Below are 23,986 nucleotides of genomic sequence, written 5' to 3'. Positions count from 1 at the left end.
GCTGCCTTCTGCATGTGTCCCAACTGGGAATCGAGCCATGACCTCCTGGTTTATGGGTCAACACTCAACCATTAAGCCATGCCTGCTGGGCTTTTCTTTCTTCCTTTCATTCTTTCTTTTTACTTTCTTTTTTTTTATTTTTTGATGAAACAGTTCTTATCCATTGGTGGCTTCACACAATCCTATAAGAAAGATAATCCATGAAATAGAAATTAAGTTGAAAGTAATAAGTATGTAAGTGAATCAGAGTGGCATTTACTCTTCTGGTGGCCCCAGGGTAAGGAGGCTGAGGAGAAATGGAGGTTTCAGGCCCTCTGGTGGCAGGTCGGGGCGATGCATCTTCAGAGCAGGCTGGGATGATGGCCTCTCCTTGTTCTTGCTTTCAGACGTCAAGCCTTCCAACGTGCTGATCAATGCTCTGGGCCAGGTGAAGATGTGCGACTTTGGCATCAGTGGCTACCTTGTAGACTCGGTGGCTAAAACTATCGATGCAGGATGCAAACCGTACATGGCTGTAAGTCCGGGCTGGGGGCGGCATCGGAATGCAAACCGCACCAGGGAATAGGAACTGGATGTCTACAGGAGGGGAAATGGAAATATAACTAAGACCCAAGAAATATGCTGCATTTCCTTTTTTTTCTTAAACATTTCCTGTATGAAATTCTCAGTCACTTGCTTCATCTCTCTCTCTCTCTCTCTCTCTCTCTCTCTCTCTCTCTCTCTCTATATATATATATATATATATATATAAATCAAGCAAAAAGGTATATTGTTAGAAACAAAACCAAAAAACAAATAAAAAGATATACTGTTTGAAAAACATGTAAATAATGCATGCAGCCCACACAGTTTCCCACCCTGAGTCACAAGGGCATGTTACCTTGTTTGTTGAAGACAGAACAGTAAAAAGAATTTAAATGACCCAACTGAGCCGTTCAGGCTAGTCTGGGAGAAACTCATAGCTGTGAGGATTCACTGCCGTCAGCAGAGACCGGGGCCCTTTAACTCGCAGGACTCCTACTGTGTTCCATGTTGAATGGACTTTGTGCTTGGAATTTAAAAACTTCTTGTCCCTGTTTAACTACAAGTGCATCAATTTATTAACACCAGACAGTGGCCCAGGGACTCTTCCTAAATTTTTTTTTCACTGAGTTCTGGACTGTTGGACTATTGGTTGTTTTTAAAAAAATATATATTTTATTGATTTTTACAGAGAGGAAGAGAGAGGGATAGAGAGTTAGAAACATCAATGAGAGAGAAATACCCATCAGCTGCCTTCTGTACACTCCCTATTGGGTATGTACCCATAACCAAGGTACATGCCCTTGGCCGGAATCGAACCTGGGACCCTTGAGTCCACAGGCCAATGCTCTATCGACTAAGCCAAACCAGTTAGGCTGGTTGTTTTGTTTTGTGTTAAGATGCTTTCTTGTTTGTTTGTTTTTTAAATATTTTTTATTGATTTCAGAGAGGAAGGGAGAGGGAGAGAGAGATGAGAGAGAATCAGTGATGGGCTGCCTCCTGCACGCCCCCCCTGGCCTCTCCCCCCCCCCCCCGCCCCCATCAAGTGCCCTGATCGGGAATCGAACTATGACCTTCTGGTTCATAGCTCCACACTTAGTCTCTGAGCCACTCTGGCTGGGCTGGACTCTTGGTGTTTTTAACAAGGATCAGTCTGGACTGGCAAAGCAGCATGGTATCCCGTTTCTTCTGAAGGAAAATGAAAGCCAGTTTTGATTGTGAGGGGAATGTAATTTATTCTTGTCTCCAAGAAGACTCATGTAGAATGAGGGCAAGAACTGTGGCGACACTGATATTTATGGTCGTTGGTGAGCCTGCGTGGCTTGGGAGGCAGCATTTACAGCTTCTGACAACTCCCTTGGCAACTGATGCTGCCCTCACCCCCAGAGACTTACTGAGCTAAGAATGTCACCTCTGTCTTTTTCTGTCTCCTCTCCAGCCTGAAAGGATAAACCCGGAGCTCAACCAGAAGGGCTACAGTGTGAAGTCTGACATTTGGAGTCTGGGCATCACCATGGTAGCGTATGATAACCATCGTGGGCGATGAGGTTCGGGGCATGAGACCGACAGGCAGACGCCCTCCCTGCTGGTGTTGGGCATCCTTCTGGCGTGAGATGGCAGGGGGTTCTGAGTGGCAGTGGCTTGCAGTATTTGCAGGAGAAATGCAGAGCTGGGATTGGGCAGACCCGGGTTTGGTCTTTATTCCACCTCTAAGTAGCCGTATGCCCTTGAGTAGAGGATGGACGGTCTTACTGTTCCCATCTGTAAAACGAGAGGGTCCGACTATAGGTCCTGATAGATTTCTTAAAATTAAATTATTCTAATCAAGGGTCAAGGAAGCTTAAGCCACTCAAAAGAGTGCCAGTGCGTGTGGACCCTGTCAGAGCTGTGTTACCCAGGACGGGTGCATCTCCGAACCTGGTTATGATAGATGTCGTGGCTGCTGAGTTCAGGTGTAGTGGAAAGACATGATCAGATAGTGTGACTCCCTGAGGCTCAGCCCTGAGGCTCTCCGATCAGTGCCTGGTGGTGACTTTGGTGGTTGTGGTGCTCAGTGTACGGCCAGGGGCTGAGTTCTCCACGGCGCTCCTGGCTCCTTCCCAGGCACAGCAGCTGCTTAATCCATGCGTTACTTCATGTCCCCGCCAGGCACACATGTGATCTATGACAGCAAAGCGGCCTTTACTCAGGTCCAAAAAAAGATCAGTCCGTGGGGCCTCCGTTGTTTTTATGTTGTTCCCGGGACCTGCAGGGGGCAGCAGCTGTACACAGCTCTAAAAGTCTTAGGGCCCAGAATCATTTTTCAGGCTGAGAGGTGGAAAATCTGGCTGCTTTCAATCATGAAGTGTAAGTAAATACACCAAGGAAGTGCCTATCACTTTGAAGTGCCACCATGGGTAGGGGGAGGACCCGGTTTTAAACAGGCTGAGGAAGATCCTATCTGACCATCCCTAGCACTAGGAAATCGGCAGAGGTGGGGAGTGGGTGGAGGAGGGTTGCTAGAGAATTTAAGATTCGTTTTCTTTCCCCTGAAATTGTATTTGGACTTCCCCATAGTTTCTTCCCCCTGGTTCTCCTGCGAGAAGATACAGCAGATTTTGTAGGGGACCCGATTTCAGTGAATCTCCTTGTTCTCTCCCCCCCCCCCCCCCCCACCAGATTGAGTTGGCTATCCTCCGGTTTCCCTACGACTCCTGGGGAACTCCTTTCCAGCAGCTCAAACAGGTGGTGGAGGAGCCGTCACCGCAGCTGCCCGCAGACAAGTTCTCTGAAGAGTTTGTGGACTTTACCTCGCAGTGGTAAGAAAAACCTCCTCCTAGGCGCCTGGGTGCAGGGAGAGCAGGCGTTCGGAGAAGTTCCTCCACTGGTCTGGTCCATCACGCATGCATTCATTCCAGCGCATCTGAGGAGGGAGCCTTCGGAGCTGGAGCAGCAGAGATGCCTCCATCCGGCCCCTGCCCTCACTGAGCTCAGGCTGAGGCAGGTGGTCCAGGGGTGCAGATGTTTCTAGAATATTTGGGGAGCTCAGAGAAAAGATGTTGGGGTGGCATTTCTGGAGGAGGTAAATCCTGAGCTGACACCATGTGATGTGTTTTCTGAGTGAAAGGCGAGGAGGGGAGGGAAGGGTATTCCAAGCAGGAGAAACCTCGTGCCTCGTGTCATCAAAGTGAGAAACTCTGCTACGAGAGGGTTAAGCAATTGGATGTTGATTAGGACATAAAGAGAAAGGTGGTGGGGCCCATTGGAGGTTCACGGGTGGAAATGAGGAAGTAAGATGCAAAGGGTTACGTAGGATAAGAAGGCAAGGGCTAATTTCAGAGTGTTACTAAGATATCTGGAAGTCTTAAAAGGGCTTCTGTTGTTTGGTAGGCTGTTTCCTTGTCTCCTACAAAGTACTTGCTAACTGGCTCTACAGTTAAGGTGACCAGATGTCCCGCTTTTGGCGGGACAGTGCCGATTTTTAACAATTTGTCCCTCCAAAAGCAGGACTTCTGGTCACCTTACTCTCCATGCCCCGGTGGTATGACAGACAGCATTAGGGGCCTGAGAAGGGAGTGCAGAGATGGCATGGGAAGATAAAAGGAGCCACGTGAATGCTGTAAACTTTACATCAGCACTGCCAGCGGAATGGAGGAAAGCAGGAGAGGGGGCAGTTTTCTCTAGGAAATCTCATGGTTTCTGTCTGCATAGAGACCACGGTGCCTAATGTACCCAGATGCTAATGATCTTTGTGAGTGATGCCGGGAAGGGATGCGAAAGGACAGCACAGAATGGAGCCAAGAGAGTTTATTTGGGCATCCTGCAGAAGCAGGGGAGAAATGGGGGGGATGGGAGAGGCGGCATCAGAGAAGGGGTCCGCCCAGCTGGGACTCTTGGAGAGGACCAGTGCTGGCTACTTTTGCTGAGGTGGGGGCTGGGGAACTCAAGGCTGTTGGAGGTACAGCGTCTTCATGCTCCTTGGCCTCCATGCTCTGTGGAGGAAGCGTTCTGAATACAGCTTTCATTGGGAAACATCGTGAGACAAAGCAACTGTCTGTGGCCTCTGGGACTTTGTGTTAGCTCTAGCCCACGTCACCCTTGAGGTCTGAGGGTGGCCTGCCGTAGTCTGTCTGTGTTTTGGCGGGATGATTTTATGAATGGCTCAGGTCTTTGTGGAAGCATTGTAATTTTTCGTATGTAATAGCTCGCAGATGCCTACCTCCTCCGTGGCAGTCTAATCGTCTGACTAGTTTTAGTACTGAGAATTTTAAGTTTCATCTGGCTGGGTGGAAAGAGTGAGACAATTATTGTAACCTCAGGGCACCCCTCCTCTTCCCCGATGGAGAGAAGGACACAGCCTCTGAGGGCAGCTCCCTTTTGTGGTGGCTTCTCCATTTTCCTGCCTAGAAAACTGTGCTTTTGAGGCACATCTTCATGAAAGGACCCTTTTTGGAGTGATTGCCATGAATTTTTAAATATGTTTATGACAGAGGCCTTGATTCTTCAACGCATCTCAAAAAGGCCCACCTCTTTATTGTTAAGGGAGGACTCCCGATTTGGAAAGTGGAGGATTTATCAAGTTTCAAGATGATTCTATCTATGCTTTTGGCGCCTACATCTACACTGTAGACCAAGAAGAAAATATTGTTTACAGCCTAGTTTAAGGTGATGCGGGATGTGGGACAAATTGTTAAAAATCGGGACTGTCCCACCAAAAGCGGGACGTCTGGTCACCTTAGCCTAGTTATCCATCAGAGCATTTGTGAGTCTCGTGCGAGGCGTACTCCCCAAGCATTGGATGACATCACAGTGGTGCTCCATACAACTTCACCCAGGAATCCACTTGGAAGCCATTGCCCTCGGATGGAAGGTGTGGGGTACAGTGGGTGTGGTGTGTGGGGCGGAGTAGGGAGTACTCACAGGCGATCCCCATCACAGCCGAGTTAGCTCTAGAGCCCAGAGCTCCAGCCGCTGATTCCTTTTGCAGTGACATCAGAGAAACATCATCCTGAGGAGAGGGGTGGAGGAAAGAACACCTTAAGGCATTTATTTCTTATGAACTTGAAGGACAAAAACACAATGACTGTCCGACCCTTCCTTGGTGTACTTCCTTTGAAATAGGGACTACTGGATGGGGTTTTCTTCCCCTCGCCCCCACAGGTGGCTTTCCTATCATAGGGGTTTTCAAGGGTTCCTGGTGTGAGTCGTGCCGACCCTGGATGCCTCGTTCAGCGTTTCATCCCAGAGAAGTCTGATAAGAGAAGCCATGTGGTCTAGCCCAGCAGCAGGCTTACCAAATGGGTCTCTCCAGGCAATGGGATCCCTGCAGGCTCACATTGTTCCCTGCACCCCCTTCCTCTAGTTTCCAGGCTTGGGGACTGACGGAGTTCCCTGGAGACCACCCCCTGAGAACACCAGCACAGGTTGGCTTCATGTCTGCTCCCCCTTCAGCTGGTGCAAGAGGCTCTGCCCAGCTGACCTGCCTGGGGGCACGTTGGCGTGTGTTGGAGGCTCACCCGGACATTGACCCTGTCTGACTCAGAGGAACTAGTATAAAACAGAGACAAGCAAATATAGTTCCCAACTTGTTCAGGAAGGACGGTAAAAGAGGCACAGGCTATGTATTTAGCTTATGACATATGTATGGCTTGAGAGCCAGGGTGTGTGTTTATTTTGTGGATGTACCGCTTAGCCTTCTTGGAAACCATGGAGGGTTGGGAGGAAGAGAGGGGCGGGTTCAAGCAGACAGAAATCCTCCAGTCAGCACAAACTCGCGTCTAGCAATCCTCAGGAGAGCTCGAAGCGGCCCTTCAGTGTCGGCTACGGTCAGGAGCGTGTGTTGTGGCATTTGGACGAGAAATTAGGGCTGTTAGCTAATTGCACGCTTGAAAATGACAGGCCCGCTTGAAAATGCAAAAGTCTTGACTCAGATCCCAAAGAAATGAGTGTCGCCTTGAGCCCCGCCGTTATTTGAGACTGAATTTCAAGCGCTTCCTATTGAAGAGGGAAGTGCCGTTCCCCCTCACCTGACACAGTGCCGTGTGGTTCCGAGGCCATGTTGTGGAGTGTTCTCGACTTCGGAGATAGAGTGGGCTCTATCCGTCACATTAATGCAGTAAACAGCCTGGGTTTGCTGTGAACATATTGTCTGTCAACACTGCAGTGCTGCTCACGGTCAATTTTGAGCTTCCTGATTAGTGGCTGTAAGTCGAGAATGAGCCTGCTGCCCAGATTTCAGGAGTCCTTAACCCGTTATGATGGATCCACTTGGGGGAGTTTCCCACACTTTCTTTAGACAGATTAAAAAAAAACAAAAAACAAAAAAACAAAACACTGGAGAAATGTTCTCAAACTCTTCCTGACTTAAAATTACCTGTCCTTAAAAACCGGAAGTTTTAAGTTCTTCTACCTGAAGAGAAAAGAGATGGTAAGTTCATTACCAAATAGATCTCTGCTGTTGGGAATCACCAGGAGAGCCCTGTGGGAGCTCAGGAGACAGGGACACCCAGAGTCCTGAGTGGGAGTGACAAGGCCTCATTTATCATCCAGGCACATCTTCCCATGTCAGTCTACCCTCCATCATTGATAATTCCTCTTTCTGATCCCCTCTTACTTGTACCCTCCGTTGAGATGAAACTTTCTCTCATAGGTGGTCTGGTCACTGGGGTCGCTAGGTCCTAGATCAGCCCTCAGTTCCAGTCTGAAACTTCTCTCCTCACATCTACCTGTACCTTGTCTCAGGTTCCCTGGCTTCTTCTACCCACAGCATTGCCTGGAATAAACTGGTAGGCTGCTTTAAGTTCTTGGTTCAAAAGCTTCCTCTTCTCCTTCATTTCGTTTTGTGTTAAGCCACAGTGTCTCAAAGCATCTCAACTACTCCACTCTCCTATGGCTCTGCTCCTGCTCCCATCCCCTCCTCATGGTCGGGCTCCATGGCTGGAGCAGCACTCATCCTGGGCCTCATGTGCTCAGTGTGAACTATGAACACAGGTCCCAGCTGCCACCAGTACCAGGCCACGTTCCTCTCCATTCATGTCCGATTTTGTGGCCCAATGGGCAAGGGCAGTCTTTAGGTTGCCTGGCAAATAACAGTTTTTGAAATCATCCTTTTCTCCATTCTCTAACCTGGGATTCCAACTCCAAAGAAACCACTTCTTTTATTTTTATTTTTCCCATTGTGAGGCTGGGGATGGATTCAGGGGTACATGCAGGGGCAGGTCTGTTGAGATGGTTGTTTTATTGCTGTTGAATATCCAATGTTACTAAAATGTCCATGTCTGTAGACAGCTCAGTGAATGGGAGCCACTTGATAGGAGTGCATGACCACAAAGTATTGTAAGAAGAAAAATTGCTAAGTCACTGGCCATGACGTTCTCTTTCTGGTTGGAAACAAGCAGCATTACCTTAGACATTTTGTTGGGAGTATTGCTTCTGTCTCTGGCAGGTTCAGCTAAGTCTGTATAAAAGCAAATTATATGTTCAGGGGATTGGGAGCAAGGAGAATAAGGTATTGGAGATAGGGAAGAGATAACAGACATAATATAAGGAACACCTGCCAATTTCTTTGCCAGTGCGGGTAGAGTACAAATTGTTTTTGGAGGAAGGTAGATACGTATTTTGAAATAGAATGGCTTTAGATCAGAAAAGCTAGTTTCTATGCCACTGGTAAAGTGCCAAAGGAAAGTAAGTATACAGACGCACACACACTCACACACCTGTTCTTTCCCGTAAGGTACGTGCGGAGTGATTTAAGATATAACTTGAAAGTATAAGAGAAGAGGAAAGGGAACATAGGAGATCTTTGGTTTCAGTATGTATTTTAAAGCAGGTTGTGCTTAGTTTTCTACAAGTTCTAAAATCCTAGGCTAGTGAAAATGAAGGTGATTTCTAGATTTTAATGTGATTATTTTTTTTTTCCCTTTAAGCTTGAAGAAGAATTCCAAAGAACGGCCAACATATCCAGAGCTTATGGTGAGTACTGTTAGCATCATAAACATGTCCAAACTAACAGTGGGTAGTGACAAAGTATCTGAGACCTAAATCACAATCAAACAACCATAGAGGAAGAGCTGACTGACTCATTGAGATAGTGATAACTGGAATAAAGCTGTGCATTGGGCCCTTCATTTGACCCCAGTCGAGAGGGAAAAGATGAGTAATGCTTAATAAAATCCTAGCATAGTGCATATGCAGGTTGACTATCTCTCCCCCCCCACCCCCAAATCAGGTTTTTAATAGCCATTCTGCCCTGGGTTCCCCATTTTGGTTTGCTTCTGCAACCCCCAGAGCAATAGAATGAATTTCACATCCAGTGCCACAGTCATGAGTGGTCCCCGTGGGGTCCTATGGAGCCTGCACTCCTATTGGAAGCTTGCCTTGTTTGTCAGTATTTCCATGTAAAAGAAGAACAGTTCCTATATGTCTCTGATGATTTAAAATGCAAAACTTTTTTTTTTCTCCTTCTAAGAGACCTCTTATCAGAGGTTTCAGTGGAAAACACTAAAGAAAAAGTGCTGATTTCTAACTTTACATCCATCGGCTGCCGGTGTTGAATTCTACCTTCTCTGTGGATTCTAACGCTGTGGTCTTCTGTGGTCTGCATATTGCTGTTGTCAGGTTGTGTGGGCAGCCCTTTGCTTGTATGGCATTAGTCTCTGTGGACTGGAGCTGGACTTGCCTTTTAAGGCCATTACTGCTCTCTGCTTTTCTGTGGAATTGAGGTTTTTAAGTGGAAACTCTGAGTCCAAGCGCTTTGACTTCAGCGTTGGGAAAGCGCTTGCTGAGAGGCCATTGCTTAGGTTGTAGGAGTTGGCGGAGAGGTAGAGAAGAAGACAGAAATCCCTTTTTCAGGTGAAGGACACTGTAATTAAGGCCCCAACCCAGACAGGTACCTCTTATAGAAATTGCAAGTGTTTTTCTTTCTAACTTGGATTGAGTGGGTGTGTTTGCTTTCCTCTCATCTCATTTGCTTGTTCTCTCAGGCTCCCATTGGGGGACACGACTCAGTAGGTTTTGTTCTTCTAGAGCAGGGACCAGCCAGCTTTTTCTTTAAAGGTTTCAGTGTTTGCCAAAGTGTGGTATGCGTACCCCCAGGGGTACGGGAAGAGTTTGGTGGGGGTACGCGTTGCACTGGAGTTTGGTGGGGATATGCACTGCACCGTGCTTAGCTGCGCTTCATTCCACATTCTCATGAGTACGAGGGGTACTCAGCGTTACGAAAATTATAGAAGGGGTACACATATGTCAAAAGTTTGGGTAACACTGGGTTAGATAGTGAGTGTTTCTGGCTTTGTGGGACTGCTCACTTCTGTTGTTTGAGTGTGAGAGTAGCCATAGTCAGTATGTAAACAAATGGTGTGGCCGTGTACCAATAAAACTTTATTTGGAATATGGGCAGTGGGCTAGATTTGGCCCCTGGACCACCAGTGGTTGACCCCTATCCCAGATGATAACCACCAGAAATGGTAACCAGGCAACATAAGTGTTCGCCCAGGTAGGTGATTGTGCTCTCCAAATGCACTGGGATGTTCTAGATTGAATGGCAGTGTTAAGGATGATTGACCCCATAAAACCATCCTCCTGAGGGGTACGGTGTTGTTCGTAGGCCGTGGAGACCATTGGCGGTTGCATTGCCCCAATGCTCCTGCATTATGTTCCTGGAACTCCATGTTTTCTCCAGGTGCAGCCACTGGTGAATTCTTTCCTTCCAGTACCTGGCTCCTTTTTTGAGAAACCCAGCCTGGCAATGATTTCCTGGGGCCTCATTTGCTCATCCCTCGGTCACTGTCCTTGCTATTCATAGTGCACCGCTTATAGAAGGGCCCGGGTTCCCCCCTAACCTTTTACAGCCTCCAAACCCACACATACAGGCGAGTCACACTTTCCGTCCTGCCAAGCCTGCCTGCTTCCCTCCGCTCTGCCCTCTGGCTGTCATTGCGTTTCCCCAGCCTGAGAATAAACTGGAAGATGTCTGGGAATTTTTTTTTTTTATATAAAGAGATGTCAGGTCAGGTTATTGAATTCATTCACAGACTTGGGCTCCATCCACTGAACTAAAAGCCACCAACAGAACCAAGAGAGGAAAGACGGGCTGGCTGGCCTGGGAAGCAGTCGCTGAGATAATCTGAGGTTTCACATGTCCTGTTTTGATAGTAAAAGACTTTGAAGTATATTAAAAGAGCGCCAAATGTCAAGGGGATGTGGGGAAGCTAATAAGCATGGTGGGGAAGCACGTGGTAAGTGTGCTGTGTGAGTGGTTAGTGATCAGAAGCAACGCTGTATTTACTTATCCAGAGAGCTCAGGCCCAAGGATCCGACATCAAGAGCTTCAGTTAATCTCGTGGGTTTGAGGCTCCGAGCCAACACCCAACCTCTGTCCTCAGATGGGCCAAAGCGAAACGCCTTTCCCATGTTCTGTGTCCTGATACTGAGCGGTGACCACTTACCTTCTTCGGAGCTTTATATTTGTTTTGTTCCTCTCCCATTTGCATTGTTTCCTAAAACTTCCATGGGTGGGCACTCAGTTCCCCGCAGGGCTGACTCATCCGGCCCCTCCTGTCCGGTTTACAACCAATATAATTAGAAACGCTACATCTGGGCAGCATGAAGGCTGTAAACTAAAATCCCAAGTCAGGGGGACAGAGTGAGTCACATATATACTCATCTGCATGCAAAAGGGCTCATAGTTAGCCATTCCACCAGTTGCTGGAAAGAAGACCAGCAGGCAATCAGGAAGGTGGCCATGTTGGGTGGCAGGGGCAGTGGGGAGCAGGACACGGCTCAGGTCTTACCTGAAGGGACTGTGCCTCTTGATTTTGTTGGCTGCCTGTATTTCCCCTGTGAGAACTGTAGATCATGAGCTGATGTATCTCCTTCTCATTAGAGGTAGAAGCTTCCAGTGTACAGTCGAGCAGTTGCTGTAACAACATGGAGTTATTTAGGGAAGACAGTTCTGGTGCAGAGAAAATGGCTTTGTTTCCTCCAAACTTGTTTTGAAATGCATGGCCTCTCCTGTCAGACCGTGTCTATTCCTCGAGCAAAGTGCTGGACTTGATGTTCTTGTAAAGTTGATTTCGTGTGACCTGCGTGAATAGAGACTATTTCTTTGGCTTTTCCATCTTGGATCTCCGAGTTGCGTTTTCCGCACCCATAGCAGTTTGACAGTCCACATTATTTTCCAGAAGGATCAACTCTTCCTCAAGAGAGACAGACATAAGTCTAACTCGTGGCCATCAATGTGGCTTAGAAAGCGCCTTTGTTAACCCTTCGAGTCCAAACCAGCTCTCCAGGGACAAGGGCAAGCAGTGCCTTGCCCGTTTTCTGTCCTGCAAAATTGGTTTTTTATTCTACCACCCATTTCCTGAGAAGTGACTGTGCATAAATCTGTGAAACCTCTAATTATTTTATTGCTGAAGCAGTATAACAGTTCTTTGTAGGGCTGGGTAATGTAAAAATTAGAGTTTGGACTGTCTTTGTATTTTACCATAAATAGAATCTTATGTAGCCTAATTACATATACTAGTATGTGTTTAAGCACTAGGTCCTCTGTAGTGGGGACATATCAAAATGGGAGACTGGCAACTCTGAGGAAATGTCTTTAAAAATGTTTGCATCACTAGGTGTGAACTGGATTTGGGATGAGGTAGGAAGAGTCCAGTGTAACCCTGATAGGGTTATTGATTTGTTTACCAAATAGATCTGTGAATTAGCTCATCAGTGACAAATTTTAATACCATGTATTTTTTCTTCTCTTTCCCAGCAACATCCGTTTTTCACTCTACACGAATCCAAAGCAACAGACGTGGCATCTTTTGTGAAATCGATTCTTGGAGACTAAAACGATGGACTCAATCGGTTGACCCTCCTGTGGATTGGTGTGTTTACGGGATGAAGCAAGGTCACTAAAGCGCCAACAGAAACTCATCCTTGAGATAATTTAACCCTGCCTCTCAGAAGGCTTTTTTCTCCCAATTTCCCCCACCCCCCTCCCAAAGGGGCCTTGGAATCTATAGTATAGATTGAACTGCCTAGAGATGGATGAAATATGATAAAAGCTTAGGACTTAAAAAGGTGATTAAATATTTAATGATGTGTCTTATGAGTCCTTAAGCTTCGCAGATGCTTTGTTCTTTGCAAAATGAGTGCATTGGCCCTGGTCAAAAAGGTGCTACAGTAGTGATGACATTGTAAGTAGACCTATAGTCTGTCCCACTTATTATTTTAATATTTATGTTTAAGCGCTTGGTTGGAAAGATTCCATTTTATGCCAGGAGGAAGACACAGAAGACAAGGCTGGGTCGTCAATATTTATAGGGCTTTTATGTTTTAAGTTCAATTGTGTCTGTGGTCCAGAAGAAATTATTTAATATGCATCTTTAAGAGTATTATAAAAGTATCAACAAGCAGCTCCTCTTGTGAAATATCTGTTTTCAGCTGTTGTGGCTGCCGCATGTTCTCAGATTTCTGCTCAGTCCTGGGTCCTCACCACATATTCCAGGTGCGGTGGCAAGGTATCCTGGTCAGACTCTTCTCCCGACTTGGGAAACATAAAGTCACTTTTCTCACAGCTCAAAGAGTAACCAACTGGGTTCTTTTGACATTTGTGGTGTAGTCTTAATGGAATGTGATTTGTGATGTGATTTTCCTACCGCCTCTCTTTATGTATGTGTATATATGTGTGTGTGTGTGTGTGTGTGTGTGTGTGTGTGTGTGTATTTGATAAGTCCCACATTTGGCCAAGTGGCTTCTGTGAACATCTGTTCTCAGTAAGGAGGACATTCGTCAATCACGAGGGCAAATAACACTTCAAACCACACAGAGAATTGGTTCCTTCTGCTATTGCTCCTCCTACAATGGACAGGCCCCCAGAATTGCCTTGTAGCTCATGGATTCACTTTTTTTGGTTGTTTTTGTTGTTTTATTCAGTTAAGAAGCCTTACTAACCATGGAAGGGTTGCAGTAGGAGAAAATGAAAGGCAGTTAGGTGTCCTTTGATCAGATGCAGAGATAATGGAGGGGTGGATTAATTCCTAGGAATGGACTGGCAGATTTCCACGACTTGACTTGAGGCACATCTTTCTTCAGTAGCATGCAGGCGCTTGCTCCACAGGACGGGGCTAGCTCCGCAGTGAATTCCTAGCTAGCTGAGTCAGCAGCAGACAAGAACTCTTCCTCACAGCCAAACACACCAATGCGTCCTCTGATTTGGGGCTTAGGTTCCTCGAAGATCAAGGAGTGAAGTGACCCACAGGGAAAATACAACCAGGAGACATTGCTTTGGGACTTTGTGTTAAGACCAGGTGGCTCTTGCAATACGAGGCAGAAGATTTAGATGAAAAAAGGAAGAAGAGGACACACTCTTGTTTCTTTCTTTGCCTCAGGTTCACAAATATGGAGAGAAGGCTGCTCCCTCAAATCCTCCCCTTCTTCCCTTTTTAGATTTCAAAGTGCAATCATGTATTTTTCTCTGTTTGCATTTTCTCTTTGCTCTTGACCTTTGGCTCATAGCAGTTGCCCAGAGTGGGTATGGCATTTCAGTCACACAGGTCTTTGCTTCCAATTCCAAGAGATACCTGTTTGAGTCAGCACCAGGTTCATCTGCTCTGAAGCTTCCCCTGTCTCCATCCTTTTCTACCAGAAAAGGGGTGTAATCCTAGTGATTATGGCTGTTCCCTTCCAGACCCACTGTCCCCCATCTGCAAGTTCCTCTCTAAGTCAGAGAGAAAGAAACAATCACAACTGTATTTTTTGCTTTTTCATCCATCGTATGCAAAAAGACAGAAGTAGATACAAATCTGAGGTCCTCCCGTTACAGCTTTGTGAAATATGTAAAGCAAAACATCTCTCTGGTCTGGGTCAGGTCACTCCTACCTGTTGTTCAGTGTAGTTTCTACTTGGAAATATTCTTAACCAAGAGAGTTTCTCATGTGTACACCTCTCTAGCCAGTGAGCCCCGGGCCTGGACTTGCACACTGGGATAGAGAAGGAGTTAGTTAGTTACCATACTGGGGATCAGAGGAGTAAGTCAATGGTCCTTAACCCCAGTGCACATTGGAATTGCTGGGAGCTTGGGAACACCGTCATTGTCAGGGTCCCAGGGAATTGATTTTCATCTGTCCAGGGTGGGGCCTGGGAGTCAGTGTTTTTTACAAGCCACTCATGTGATTCTGGTGTGTGCCAGGGTTGAGAACACTGGTCTAGTACCTCCTAAAAAGAGAGTTCACATTTCTCTTGAACATTTGCAAAGCATGAAGAGGGTCTGTAGAGAGGAATGGGAGCCCCCACTTCTTTCTCTGTCCTCGTCAGTGGGGACACCTTACCGTCAGAGAAGGCGTGTTCCTAAGAAGACTGATGGGAAAACTGGGATGTCTTTTCCCCAGAGAAATGTTGTACTACATGGTGATTAAGTATCTTATGTACCAAAGTAGAATGGCTTCCTAGCTTTACAAGTCCAAATTGTAGAATGTGCTTTTTTAAAGAACTGTATTATAAGTTATAAACAACTAATTTTAAAATATAGAGATGTATAAACTATATTTAAAATGATATAAATTGGGAGTCTCTGGTAATACATACATGCATATGTATGTATATATATGTACATGTACAGGTATATGTATATTGTCCTCAAAATCACATACACACTTGAACAACTTATAGCTCAATTGATGTTTCTTTCTTTTCAAATTTAACCCATTGGAATTAATTATTCAAAGTGTGTATACTGGAGAGAGAGAGAGAGAGAGAGAGAGAGAGAGAGAGAGAGAGAGAGAGAAAAGCATGCATCATCAGAATATTAGCTCTGTCTGTATTTATCAGTATAGTAGAAAGTCAGTGTATCTCTACAAAAGAATCATGCTTTTTTTTTTTTTCTGGGTATCATATAATTGTCATTCCATGTTGATTTCCATGTTTGCCAAAAAACTGATGGGCATGACTTTGAGACAGTGCCTTCTGAGTGTATGCATCAATGGGTATTGCCCTTCGGAGTAGCCTCTATGAAAGACTGTATATTTATATAAATATTGTTGCTAAAATATGTTTTCCATTTCTCTTTCAGAAAAGTCTTCAGAATTCATTTCCTCTCCCATCTGTGTAACATGCAGAATCATATTATAATTGCTCCTTAGTAGTTTGTTTGACAAAAATTCTTATGAGGTGTTTTTTTTGTTTGCTTTATCTGCCTTTCATTATCAGAGTTAGCTCTCAGCTATGTTTGACAATTTCTAGAATTCAAATCTGCCCTCAGAGCTGAAGTTTTACTATGACCAAGTTTTTTTTTTTTAAAAACCATAAATGGGCTCTGAAGATAATTTCCAAATGTATATTTCCCAAAAAAGTGTGCATTTGTTTTTAAGTAATTTCAACCTTCCTGGAATAAGTGTAGAGTCTTCCAGATTGATGACTTTGAAGGAGAAAGAAATCACCCAATGCATAGGTTTGATGATAAAGTATCAGTTGGATTGTCTCTGATTTCAGACATGGCCTTCATCTCTTGGCCATGATTGACAGCCCTGATATGGAGGAACAGTCCATTGTTCTAAAGACTGCTGTGTCCCACTGATAGAGTCAGAAAGAGTTGATTAAATAGCAGCTTCTATCTTCCTGAAATGGAAAATGGGCATATGGCTGTCACTCACAATTGTGCGTATTTGACTGTTCTTGTAACATCCAAGCCGCACACACATACACAAAAAGCATATACCAGGGATTCCCAAACTTTCTCTTCATGGTGCCATTGGTTGTCTCAATAAATTTTTTCATGGTGCCCAAATAAATACTTAATAATTCCACTTATTAGATAACTAGGTCCAAACAATGTAATAATGGTGGTTTGTGCTACGTCCTGCAGATGTTGCTGTGTTTCTTTCACACATTCATACTATCTGGTGAGTTCGCTGCCCTGCCTCAGTATGTCTCAGCACACAGTTTGGGGATCATCAATGTACGTTATCCTGATGTTTGCACTGTCCAAGGTGGTGGTCCTCAAAATGGAATTCTTGGCCACTCGATCTTCTGCATCACTTCACTCTTTGTGTTTCGCCATCATTCTGATTGTTTTTGCTTGCATGTGGTTGACTAGCTTTTTAATAGAAGTTCTCCCCTCCTTTGCTGCCACACCATAGGTCATAGTATAGAAAATGCAATAGTGATTGCCCAGCATTAGGGGGGCCCTGGCTTCTCCAAATGCAGTGGACTTCGTATCTTTGGAGTATAATCACAAAGGGTCAGGGAGGGGATGACCTTTTCATAGCTGAACACCAAAAATCCTTTTGGTGACCAAGGGGCCACTTTAGCTCTGCTCAGAAACGACTCTGCTTCTTCTAGACGTGTCTAACAAAACGCATTCTCTTTTGCATGACAGAGCAGTGGATGCCTGCTTCTCTCTCCTACCCAAATGCTTTGCGGGTGATATAGCCCCCTCTGACCTCAAAGGTCGAGTTCCTATATTCATAAAATTCATTGGAGCTGGTTGTCAGATCTAGTAACATGAATTAAACCTCTGTTGTGCTGGGGATTTTGCCCTCTTAGTGTCTAGTTATGTAATTAAAGGGAGCTTTGCTGGCTTCAAGGAGTCTTCCATTTTTATTGAATTATCAAGTAGAATGCAGTTTTCATTTGGACCTCTGAACATATACAAACTCAGATGGAAAAATGTCCAAATTGATCTAGAAAGAGGAAACCTGATAGAAAAAAAAAAGTTACTTTATTCTGGAAGATCCGCATTCCTCTCATCTAGGAGTGTGTGTGTGTATGTGTGTGTGTTTGTGTGTGTGTGTGTGTGTGTGTGTGTGTGTGTGTGTGTGTATTAGAACTGTTAAATGTGCTGGTAGCTAGAGGCACTTTTAAATTGGGGTACTCTGGATTTCTCTGGGAATCTGTTAATTGCTAGTACCTTATCCCCAGGAAAATGCATATTGTACATGGAACATGTAGTTTCGTGAACATTTTTTTTTTGAGGGGATGGAAAGGAGTACAGTGTAAAGACCCCATGAGGTCAATAACCTCTGCTCTGCAGAACATGAACTTGATATTCTAGACCAAGAATTAGCAAACGTTTTCTGAAAGGGGCAGACAGTAAATATCTTCAGCTTTGTATTTCATACCGTCTCTGTTGCAACTGGTGGGTGTGAAAGCATCCACAATAATATGTCTGTGAATGATCTCAGGGCTCTGTTCCAATAAAACTTTGTTTAGTGAATCAGATGATGGGCTATGTTTGGCCCCTAGGTCATGGTGTGCTAACGCCTGTCCTGGGCTACCAAATGCAAAACTCTAATTGATGAACTCTGTGTATAGAGTTCTTCCATTGAGTGAGGCTTTAGCTCAGTTGCTCTTGAGGCAGATTAGGAAGACAGATGTAGATGTAGGGAGATGGATTCAGAAAGATGGACTGTTCAGTCCCATGAAAATTGCCTCTTGATTCCCTCAGGTAAGTACTCCTTTCTGTTGAAGCCAAGGGAACAATTTTCTTCAGACTGAATTGAGTCCTACTGGCCTTTTTCTTCTTCTTCTTTTTCTTTTTTGCAAGAACTAACATAACCTACTTCAACTTGGAAATAAAAGGCACGCTTCCCGTAGACATTAACTGCACTCTCCGTCTCTTAGCTTTGCTTTTTGCTTCGGGTATGATTTATGTGCAAGGGGAATCACGAAGCTGGACACTAATCCTTTGGCTTTCCCTTTTCCTGAGAGGCATTAGGATTTGAGACTTTGAGAGGCCATACTTACATCAGAAGCAGAAGGCAGATAAAATTCTTTCCATCTGCCAAGTCATCCACCTCATCTATTTGGGCCTCTTTTAAGGAAACAAGAAAGAATGGTTTGCGGTCAAAATACTTGTCAGTGGACTTGGAGCTCCAAGCTCTCACTGTGACAGGGGACCTCGGCCTATCCCTCGAGCACCATCACTGGACTTGACATAATGGGTCTGTTTTGCCTCAATCCTCTTTTAAATCATCAGTAACTTTCTATTTTAAGGGGTCTAAGCAAAATGGCCTTTCCCCCATGTGATTATGTTGGGTTGCCAGGCCTGGCTGATTATGTTGGGTTGCCAGGCCTGAGCCCTCCAGCCTCCAGTGAAAGCTCTGTCTTCCCTATGGGACAGCTGGCTAATTGGCTCCACCTTCTGTATGCACAATTCTTTTGGGGCACCTTCCTGTCTGTACAGAATGCCATAGAGATAACTTCGTCTGCCAGTCACCCACGCTGTCTCTGTCTTCTTCCAGACCAATACAACACTTCTTACCTAGAGCTTTCAGCTCTTTATTCTTCAGAAACATTTGTTTTCCCTGCCGCATCATCAGGCAAACATACATCACACTTAGGATGACACTTGGGAACTCCTTCAGAAGGCAGATATACCTACATCCAGCAGTTTACCTAAAAGAATGTTCTCTCTTTACCTGGGGAAACAAAATGAAATTCCAGAGCCTTCAAAATGAAATTCTTCTCTGGCGAAGCACCTGCCACCAGGTACATCACTTGCCTCCTGCTCCTGGTGTCTACAGAGAGGATGGGTCAGTTTTCTGGGGTTTAGAGAGTCACGGTGTACAGTTCTGCAAATATCATTGACTTTAGCAGGTTTTTGGATGGAGTCATTTGGAATCAAGATTTAAATTGGGGTTTTGTTTTTGCAGTTCCCAACCCAAACTCCTTTTACAAGCAAAATTTCTCTAAAAGCCTCTTTTCTATCTGCAGTGAACAAGGGCCTAGATAGAGACACAAAGCAAGGTCGGGGACTTTGAGGTAGGGATGTGTTTTTGAAAAGAAACCAATATTCTCCTTGTAACATAGCATATGTTAATGTATTTCAAAGACATCCAGGCTACTTCCTTAAGGTTGTCAGATTCTGTTATTTGTCTTATCACTTGAACTAGGACCGTGGTCAGCAAACTTTGGCTCTTTGGCCCCTTGAGTGTGGTTCTTCCACAAAATACCACAGCCTGGGTGAGTCTATTTTGAAGAAGTGGCATTAGATGAAGTTCAAGTTTAAAAAATTTGGCTCTCAAAAAAAATTTCAATCACTGTGCTGTTGATATTTGGCTCTGTTGACTAATGAGTTTGCCGACCACTGACCTAGGACATAGAAAAATCTTTACTCTTGGGCAGTGGCAGTTAGATCTTGGGAGATTTGTTTTGTATTCCTTTATTATAGTTGTCCATGTGGACAGATACGGACAGGAGGCAGTTAATCCCGGCATGCCTGGGTCTTCCCAGGTTATACTTTTGCATTTCTGGGATTCAGGGCTTTTTTCAAGGAATGAAGCTGATGCTCTTACGGCTTGGAGACTGAGTTCAGGGAAAGCAGGGAAAAGTTCAGGCACTTCCTTGTGTCCTGCTGTAAGAAACAGAACTTCCTGAGGAGTCCCTCGTGTGTGTGGCTTCTGCCAGGCCATCATCGTCTCCTCTGTTTTCCTGGATTGCATGTACTTGTTATTCCTCTGCCCATCACATATGACCTGGGCTGACTTAACACAGGGGAAAGGAACTGACTATGTTCATATATAAAAACTCAGAACTAGCATTTCTGAATGGACTACCCACATGGATTCTTCTGTCCCAGAATCTTGAAAGTTGTAAAAAAAAAAATATCTAAGGGAACTTTTAGCCAAATCCACATTCAAAATATTAGACCTTATAATAAAACTTGCCTTGGGCCTTTGAAGGAAGAGCAGCTGGGTTGGGTAATTTTCCTCTTAAGTCATATTCTATTGTGGCCAGAAATGAGTGGTTAACATCATTTTGGGCACTGCAAGTGTTTGTGTTGGAGTCTGCAAGCTATTTCAACAAACAAGTGAGGCCACTGCCTTTGGGATTGTCATCGGACTTTGGGGTTTGAAGCTGAACTGTGAAGTGAAATCATGAAAAGATAAATGCAGAGATCAGTGCTAAGCTAGGAAACCCATGAACGAGCAAGCTGATAAAAGAAGTTGGAAGGCAGGTCTATAACCCTTACCTTAGTTTCAGTATTACTGTAGAGATTTTTCTTTTTCAGGAAGAACCCATGAGGAAGCCAAACCTTTATTATTTCCTCTAAAAATAATGAACTTTAGGAAGATTCAGAGAGTGGTATTGATTTGGATATCAGAAAATATTCTCATTTCCCTGGTAGTGTTGACAATACTGAGTCACCATCTTAAAATATGGCACTCAGAGAAAAGGTAACCGATTAGAGGGGTGAGGCCACACTTGGAAAGTATACAACCCATCCATCAGCTACTTTCTGGCTGAAGAAAAACAAAACTGGGATGTTCTCTCTTTAGTTCTGGTGGCTTTAAGAAGAGTGGTGGACATCTGATGAGCATGCTTTTCCCACAGTGCAGAGAGCTGTGAATGTGCATAGAAACACACTACCAGTCTTCACTAGAAGAGGCAGAAGGCCAAATTTAAAGCAACACTCAAAGCTCGTTTGAATTTTCACAGCAGTGAATTGTGTGGAAAAGTCATCGTTTCCTTTTATTTTCTTTTGGTCTCAAACTTCTGTGTCCAGGTGCATGTCCAATACTTGGGGAGCTAAGACTCAAGAGCGCAGAACTTGTTTCCTGGCTTTATCAGTGGTGCCCTGAGGGCGAGGATGTCTTATTGTGAAGGGAAGGGGAAGAGAGTGTGTTGAAGGTCACCTTTGTCCATCTGAGCTCCTCATCAACCCCCGTTCAGACTATTCATTTGGCTACCAATATTTTCCTTTTTAGCTGGAAGTCTCTGTGGCTATACAAAGCTTGGGAACTTTGGATGAAGTGACAACTTGAAGACCCTAAAGAGCCCAAGAATCTGGAAAATGTTGTAGCTAACAATGCCTGTGAGTGCTCGGGTTTTGCTAAGAGAGTTTGGAGGCAGGAGGAAGGGCAAGAAGAGAGGGTCATTTATTTTAAGCCTGCATCATTTGAAAGAAAATGCAAAGATCAATATGTGATGGCCATGCATATTGATCCTTAAATTGGTTCTTTTTCTAAAGTGCTTGAAAACCACCTGATTTCTGGGACAGGGCTGCATGACTCCTGAGCTCTCCATGGACAGTAGAATTTCTAAATGTCTGTTTGCAGAGCAGGAGTTGTAATTTTTGCTCATTCATATGTAGGGAAAGGTAAAAGCTCTTTGGACAATCTTGGCACACAGAAGGGGTTGATCTGAGACTCAAGCTGATAGATTACTGTTGCTGGATTTTACAAAGGTTACAGGTAATGGGAATAAAGTACAGTCTTTGGATGCTAAAAACCATGGTGGTTTTTATCTGTCATGAACTAAACATGAGGGAATGCTTAGATGTCAATGGAATCGTATAAGGTGCCTCCTACACACACACACACACACACAAGTCTATGGTGAATTCTGATCATGGTTCATTTGCCAATAAACTAAATTTAATAGCTAGAGTTGACAGCAGCCATCTCAGAACACAGTATATGTCAAAAAGACTTTTGGTATCCTACCCCGATTGGCTCACTAGATAGAGCGTTGGCATGCAGACCAAAGGGTCACAGGTTCCATTGCAGTCAAGGGCACGTATCTCGGTTGCAGGCTCCACCTGGCGTGGGCCTGGGCTTTGGACAGGGCATGTGCAGGAGGCAACCAACTGATGTGTTTCTCTCACATCGATGTTTCTCTCTGTCTCTTCCACTCTTTGTAAAATCCATGGAAAAATATCCTCAGGTGAGGATTTAAAAAAAGACAGCAGGCTAAAATTTGTAGAGTTCTCAGCCAATCTCTGTGTAAAAGCCACCCAAGGAGGTTTGATTTAAAAATTTCAGACAAATTACCTGTCACATTTCTCCTGTGTTTGTTTCAGTTTATTTTTTGAAACTCATATAGCGATTTTCTATATGAACTGAAATGAGGAAATGATGTTTTATAAAAATAACAGGTATTTTTAGAAGAGAAATGTTTTCTTTTGTAATTAACTTCCAGATTGGAACATATTCCCTATCATCCCATTGGGTCATTTAAAAGCTGAAAGGGGTATTAGGGATGTAGTTCAAACTTTTCATTTAAATACAGGGACTTTTTTTTTCTATATATTTTGTGAAAAATCTCGATGAGATGCTAGATCTAATTTCTATATGAAATTGAACTTTACAAGAATTTTAGGAAAATAGGTGGGTTTCCCTAGCTTCGTGTTTCAATTTTTATCTCTGAGAATGTTGCTTCCACTCATTAATCTGATCTTTGTAAGGTAAAAAACCCCACTTTTCCCCTTATCTTGCGTGGATTATATGATGGACGTTTCTTGTATTTATATACATGACTGATTGTTTTCTTCTGTTGTGCTTTAAATCTGTTTTGACGTCATGTTCATTGTAAAGACAGCTGTTGGGCAAGGGAAAACATGCCTGGTATTTAAATCCCCTGATGCTAGAATGAAGTAATTCCATATGCTTGTTAGGAGGCTCTGCTATCTTTCCCTGATACCTGAAATATTCTGGAAGGAGACTGGAGGGCTGTGCACCCATGGCCTTTGAAACCCAGCTCCCACACTGTGTCTCAAGAGAGTTGGAAATAGAAGAATGGTTACCATGTTGTGGATTCCTTCATCAACTGGCATCCCTCATCTTTCCTGCCACGTATAGCATGCTGCTCGCTGTCCCTGGTGGAAACCATCTCTTGTTCATGGATTGTGATGTGTTTGTCTTATGAATGAGGAGGGCTGAATTGTCGAGGATGGAATTCATTCAAAGTTCATCAAATAAAGATCTCTGAAGGATGTGGGTGGGATGGAACTTTACATTTCTGTTGTAACCCCAGGAACTTTTGCTCATGAGCTGTAAAAGCGAGAAGAAAGAATCAGGGGTATACACTTAACTCTGTTTCCCATGTGGAAATGTGTGGGGAGACTTTCTTAAGGTGAAAATGTTCCTAGACATTGTATGGGAAAATGAAAATTATTACTATAACTTTATAACTTTAGTCAAACTGCAGGGTTATATTTAAAAATATATATATATATTTTTGTGTGTGGGTGAGCATCGTTTGTTATCTTTGCTTTGTTGGCTCTGGTTGCTCCTATGCGTTTTCCTTTTAGCCTAGCTTTCCCAATGTCCAGGTTGTGTGCTTTTTTTTTGTCATTTTTTCCCTTTTGAACTACTGCTTTTATCATTGTTTATGTTATCTTAAAATTCCTAAACTAATGAAATTGATGATTCGCGAGACTTAGGGTAGACGCAAGTATTTGTAGTGATGTAGGTTAAGTTTTTATGGGGTTACCTGAAAGGTGTTGAATTGAGGGATAATGTGGCTTTAAATAAATCATGTTTGTTTTTAACATTTCGAGGGGCCACCTGCCCTGGGTCCTTATTCATGAAGAGTCATCTGTTCATAAACAAGGAATTAACAGTAAATAAATAAGGAATGATAATCATTGCCAAAGGTGGGGATCATTTTGCCTTTCATAGATCAATCTGGAGTAAAATTTCCAACCAGAATATCTCATAAAAATCATCTTTATAATCTCCCTCCTCTTTCCTGATCTAAGAGCATAGTGAAGAAAGGG

General features: G+C 44.2%; 1 protein-coding gene across 5 annotated transcripts in view; it reads left to right on the top strand.

Moving 5' to 3' along the window:
- MAP2K6 (mitogen-activated protein kinase kinase 6) overlaps nt 1-23,763 on the top strand; it is a 97,152-nt gene extending 73,389 nt beyond the window's left edge. For all 5 annotated transcript variants that reach the window (XM_084862378.1, XM_084862381.1, XM_084862377.1 and 2 more), the window contains exons 8-12: nt 387-514; nt 1,961-2,038; nt 3,181-3,320; nt 8,427-8,472; nt 12,260-23,763. In XM_084862378.1, the coding sequence (XP_084718504.1) occupies nt 387-514; nt 1,961-2,038; nt 3,181-3,320; nt 8,427-8,472; nt 12,260-12,337 (470 nt within the window). In that variant the 3' untranslated portion in view covers nt 12,338-23,763. The remainder of the gene's footprint in view (nt 1-386; nt 515-1,960; nt 2,039-3,180; nt 3,321-8,426; nt 8,473-12,259) is intronic.
- Nucleotides 23,764-23,986: the final 223 nt, after the last annotated feature.

The sequence above is a fragment of the Pipistrellus hanaki genome, assembly GCF_964339955.1.
Source record: "Pipistrellus hanaki genome assembly, chromosome: 16".
Classification (NCBI taxonomy): domain Eukaryota; kingdom Metazoa; phylum Chordata; class Mammalia; order Chiroptera; family Vespertilionidae; genus Pipistrellus; species Pipistrellus hanaki.
This window is presented reverse-complemented; position numbering and strand designations above follow the sequence as displayed.